General features: G+C 39.4%; 1 protein-coding gene across 1 annotated transcript in view; it reads left to right on the top strand.

The window, feature by feature from the left end:
• The window catches only part of CSNK2A1 (casein kinase 2 alpha 1), a 48,538-nt gene extending 45,385 nt beyond the window's left edge, over positions 1-3,153 (top strand). Inside the window, 2 exon segments of the mRNA XM_036924797.2 lie at positions 1,809-1,879; positions 1,881-3,153. Coding sequence (XP_036780692.2) covers positions 1,809-1,879; positions 1,881-1,943 — 134 coding nt within the window. The 3' untranslated portion in view covers positions 1,944-3,153.
• Positions 3,154-6,000: the final 2,847 nt, after the last annotated feature.

Here is a 6,000-nt window from a genome sequence, read left to right on the forward strand (position 1 = left end):
AAGTCATTCATTATTAGTTTTGCTCTTCTTTGTGATCTGATTTCCTTCTCTTTAATGATTATTTTACTGATACACCGTCCTGTGTGGCTGTCCCCACCAGGTTTCAGAATGCTTTTGATGCCTGGTGTACTGCAGTGACACTGCTTAAGTAGAGTATCAACAGTCTGTTCTAGACCAGAATCTCAAAAATTTCTCACAGAAGGACTTGAAAGTCCCAACAAACCATGAAGAGTAAAAAGAAATCCTTTCATCTCATGGTTTAGAGTAATAGTTATTTCATGGTCCTCAGAAATAAGTTTAAGTAATTGGGGAGTGTGTGGGTAAAGGTGATGTTTGAACATGGGTATGTATGTGTGAAAGAATGGTTATCCAGTTTTTTCCAGTGCCTATTAAATTACAAAGGTTTATATGAAATTATTTTCATTACTGTTGAGTCGTCATTATTACACAATATTGCAAAAGAAACATTACAGAGTACACAATTTTGAAAAAGAAACCATAGGCCTGTCCCCGAATGGCTATATATGTAGACAGCACTCACATGGGTATACATGTAGTGCAAAGGCGTTTACTTCACCCTCAAAGAATTATTGTCCCAATTCTTTTTTAAAGAACCAGCTGCCTTCTAGAATATGTCCTCTGGGTATCTTGCCTATGCAAAATGATATACATCCAAGGTTACTCATTGTAGCCTTATTTATAATAGTAAAACATTGAAAATAGCTCCCAGTACGGAACTGGTTATATGAACTAAATATCATGCATTCAGTGGAATGCTGTATAGCCAGAAAAAAGAATGAGTTCCATGGATTTTTTTTTTTAGCTGTTTTTTAATAACATTAAATGAAAAAGCAAGACGAAGAACCATGTGCAAGGCCAAGAGTGGTGGGCAAGAATATATAATCATGTTCTTTTATGTGATTATATGCACATAATTATATAATTATATGTTTGTGAAGGTATACGAAATATTTCTGTAAGGATATCCCCCAAAAAATGGTGCCTTAGGTTGGCCAAATGACAAGGCAAGGGAGCGTTTTCACTGTATATGCTTTTGAACCTTTTATATTTTGAACTTTCTGAATATATTACCTGCTCAAAAAAATACATATAGAACAATTTGGAAAATTAATGAACTGGCTAATTGAAGGCAGTCTAACAGATAATTCTGGTCACTAGATGGACGGAAGACACCAAAAGGAAATAAATTCTAAAACATTCTTTTAGCTTAGAGATGGGAAGTACTCCTTTCCCCAGTGAAGATGACTTAGTAATTTGGAAAGCTGTCAGCTAACTAGGTAGGCAGTATGGTCTAAGAGCACGTGAGCTTTTGCTCTAGTCCTCTGCTATTTTGTATGGTAGTGATTGGGGACACGTGGCTATTTAAATTAACTAAAATTGAATAAAATTTGAAAACCAGTTCCTTAGTTGTGCTAGTCACATTTCAAATATTCAGTAACCCCATGTGGGAAGTGGCCATATTTTAGCACAGATTACAGAGCAGAAAGTTTGTTCAGACAGTGCTGCCCTAGACAGGCCTGGGTTAGAATCCAACATGGTTGCCACTTACCAGCCATGCACCTTGGACAAAACTGCTTAAATTCTCTAAGCTTGGATTTCTTTACCTGTCTTCTAAATTCATTAGAATATGTCATTTTAATTAGTGGGGATTTAATTTATAAACATCTTGGCTAACGAGAGAATTTCAATAAAAAGACTGTTGTGTTACTGTTCAAATAGGTGCTATGAAAAACTGGCAACACATTCTGTGATTGGTGTCTGGCTCACTGTCAGCTGTTTGCTTTCAGGGATTTCTTCAGTGCCAACCCCTTCGCCCCTCGGACCTCTCGCGGGCTCACCAGTGATTGCTGCTGCCAACCCCCTTGGGATGCCTGTTCCAGCTGCTGCTGGCGCTCAGCAGTAATGGCCCTTCTCTCTCCTGATCCTGAGCAGAGGTGGGGGAGTCCAGTCACTCCTTGATGCAGCTTGCGCCCGCCGGGGAGGGTTGAAATACTTCAGAAGCACCGTGTCTGAACCGTTGCTTGTGGATTTATAGTAGTTCAGTCATAAAAAAAAATTATAATAGGCTGATTTTTTTCCTTTTTTTCCTTTTTTTTTTAACTCGAACTTTTCATAACTCAGGGGATTCCCTGAAAAATTACCTGCAGGTGGACTATTTCACAGACAAATTTTTTTCTCCCCTTCCAAATTCAGTTCCTCATCACTGTAGAACAAAGATATACCAGCCTCAATCCCGGCTGCTACGTTTGGGTGGAGATTTCTTCCCAGTTTCTCACCATTGCTCCCCCACCATCCCACACTTTGGGGGTATCTCATGCTCTTCTCCAGAGATTACAAAATGTAGCTTCTTGGAGGGTAGTGGGAAGAAAGGAGGAAGTGAGAACCCAACCTGTACGAGCAGTGTTCTGCTAGTCACATATATCAGTTTACTCCAAAAGTGCTTCAGTGGGGTTATCCTGGTGAAAATAAGGGAATATGTCTTAGTTACATTGAGATGCTGAAATGCTACCCAAAGTGCATACAGGTCCTGAAAACTTCTGTTCTATATAAATCATGTCTTAACTGACCTAACCCTAAATCCAACTCACTTGTAATTTTAGTTTCAGTTTAGTTTAAAATGTTAATACCTTGGTCCTCTTGCCTTTTATCTCCCAGCACGTTCTATAGCTGGTAGGAGGGGGAAGGCAAAATCTTTTTCCATTTTCTTTGACTTGGCCATTTTGAATTCAGTTACTGGGCATAACTTACTGCTTTTTACAAAAGAAATGAACATTGTCTATAAAGGCTTCATGCTGGCAACTCTTGAAGAACTCATGAGAGATGTGGCCACACTGAGTTTCATTTTAAGCTTTCTACCTTCTTTTCCTCCTACCTTCCCCGTCCTTCACATGCCATCTCGTGAGAAGACCTTCCCTTCAGTCTTGGAAATGTATCTGAGAGGTAGGAGCAGAGCCACTACCTCCAATGAAACAGAAATGGTAGACCTGTAATTGTGGGGGAACTATAAACTCTCTTGTTACAGCCCTGCCACCCTTTGCTGTGTGTATATATATGATACTTTGTCCTTCATATGTGAAAGATCCAGTGTTGGAATTCTTTGGTGTAAATAAACGTTTGGTTTTATTTATCAAGGTTAGATTTAAGTTCCCTGTGTAAAGGTCTCGCTGGGTGGGTGTCTCATGTTCACATCTGAGGGGCCTGCAGCCCTTTACCATGGAGGCTTCCCGAGGCCCCCATTTTTATACACCCCTCAATTCGACCCATGGTACTGGGCAGGGCAGAGAGGCCTTAAAAAAGCACCACAAGCCAAAGCATCTCTGGGGATTAAGGATCCTTTGCCATAAAACTCATTTTGTGTCTCAGCAGTGCAGGGATTGGGGATGGAAAAAGTCGCCAGTTTTTGTGTGTTTTGTGTGTGTGTAAAGTGGATTTTCCACTAATCCAACCACCTAAGTTTATCAGGTGCTTCACTGAGGAAGCCTAGTTTTTTAAGCACAATAGCAAAACCATCAGCTCTGTATTTTCTCCTGTTAGTTCATTACAGTAGCTGCTTGTGGGGACTAGGAAAAATTCTTCCAACATACTTTTAAGGCCTAAACTCTTAGTTCCCCATTCTCCTACCTTTATAAATTCACAAGCCTTTCTCACCTGGGCATCATAGATTAAAACATAATTGTTTGAGGAGTTGAATTTAATGAACTTACCTAACTTTATAACCCATCTTGGGTCTAGTAACTTTATCAAGATGGTGGCTTTAGTGAGTATAATGGTAAACTTTAGAGGAAGCAAAGGCCGCCTTTTATAATGCTTCTCAACCATAGGGAAAACATTCTGTGTGGCAGAGTGATTTTCTTCCTTTTAGCCACTTAGAGTGGATATTTATTCTTCTTAAACTTTTGATGCCCTAGAATGCTGTGGGGGTTACCATGTTGAGTTTGTGCGGAAGCTGAAAGCACCAGATGTGCCAGAGATGCAATTTGTGATTACGTTTGCACTGGATTGTGATTTGAACAGGACTTATGACTAATGAATTTTTCTTTTGAAGTGGGGAGGAGGGTTGTAGATCAAGACTTCACATGCCACCCTTATAGCTCAGAAAATCTAGGTGTAGCTGAGGCTGGTGTAGGGGAGCTATAGACAGCTGGACCTCCTAACACACTTCAGACCTTGCAAGAAACTGAAGGTGAATGCAGAGGACTCTGAAATGCCACCTAAGAGCCTTTAAAAATAACTAGAAAAATTTTAAATGCAACTTAAGGAGTCACTGCAGAAGCATGAAAAAAAGATCCAATTAGTGGGTGGGGGTGGGGGGCAAGGGTTTACAGAGTAACAACTTCTGTGTTGTTGTAAATTACCTCATCTGTATACCTTGTATTGGGACACTTTATTTCTCAGCACTACCTTTGTCTGCATTGACTAGGTGGCAGGAAATGGAATGCCAGTGTAAGACAGCTGTGCTGGCAAATACTCTGAAAGGTTTTTTAAGTATTTTTTAACTTTGTTTGAAGTGGGGCCCCCCCCTTTTTTTTTAGTTTGAAGTCAGAAGTTCCCCCTCCTTGATTTATTGGTTGTGATTGTATTGTAATTGGTATAACTAAAACATAACTGTGCTGGGAAGAAGTTGTGCCATGAAGGTCTTTAATTTCTTTTTAAATAAAAACATTTAAACAAATGAAATGTCCCTGCAGCCTGAACAGTATATACTTCCTCCATCCGACACCATGTAATAGATGGCTTAGTTCTCACATGCTTTGAGTTTAATACTGGATTGATGGAGATGTGAAGTGGGATAGATGAAGATTGATAGAGGAGCACTGAAGTCTAGGAGTTTTCTCATCGAGATAGAATGAAGAGAGCATGATGTTGCTAAACAGGACTGGTTTCATTCCTGCCCTTGTCACACTTGGCTACTTGGCAAGGTACTTAACTTCTCTATCAGTTTAATCATCTGTAAAATGGACCACTACTTCCTTGGGATTGAATGAGAGTAAATGTCAAGTGCCTGGCATCTGTTCCGCCTTTGATGAACCTAATTCCCCTGGCCCTCTGGTATGGAGCATTAGTCCTTGGTCCTGACTTTGCAAGTAATTCACAGTACAGTCTCTCCTGTGAACCCCTTGGTATTTCTGTTTGTGTTAGGTCAGGGGGGAGACTGAGTGAGATGTCTTCTGAGTTCCTTTTCAGCTCTGACACTGACTTTAGAAAGTGAGTCGTGCTTAAATAAAATGGGTTATGAAGACAGCTTGTTCATTAGCAGAAAAAACCAGTGTTAAGTGAATGGCAGTAAGCCCTGTGAAGGTCAGTGGAGCTAACCCTCTGTCCTGGAGGCAATTTGCAAAGTCTTGGAGCCTGGAGTGCAGGTGTGCTGTTGAGCTTATGGCAACATATTTGGCAGCTTAAGTAGAAATTATCAAAAGTGCTGGTAAAAGGTGAAACAGTTTACTTACCAATGTGAAATGAGTAAATTCTACAGTAGTATATACTTGAATTGCCATTTATACTTCCTTATTTAACCACAAGTTTTGGAATTTGAAATCAGGAAATGCTGTTATCCCAATTTCTGGTTTTCTTAAATATTCACTGCATACTATATGGCATCCACATGTTATTAATATTGAGAGCTAAGAAGTGTGGTTTAGAAAAAAGAAACCATTGTGTAGTGTATTATCTTGTATCTGAAATGCCTAGCTTACATGAACTTTAATTTCTGACATCCCCATTTTGTACATGAAACAGGAAGATTAAATTGTAGAGCCTGTTAAGAGACAGAAATATATTTTGTAAAATTACATCTTCAGGATATGTCTCATTACTTTAGTCCTAGGGTAGTAGAGAAAATTGAAGATTGGTTGACAAATTTGGGGATTTTAATTTCCTCTCAGTCTTTAATTTTATCTAGCTTTACCTGTTGTCAAGTGTGGTTATAATTAGAACTGACTGACTGAGCATCTCTTAAAAATTCTAGTTTTGTCATCATTA

This window comes from Manis pentadactyla, chromosome 5 (assembly GCF_030020395.1).
Source record: "Manis pentadactyla isolate mManPen7 chromosome 5, mManPen7.hap1, whole genome shotgun sequence".
Classification (NCBI taxonomy): Eukaryota; Metazoa; Chordata; class Mammalia; order Pholidota; family Manidae; genus Manis; species Manis pentadactyla.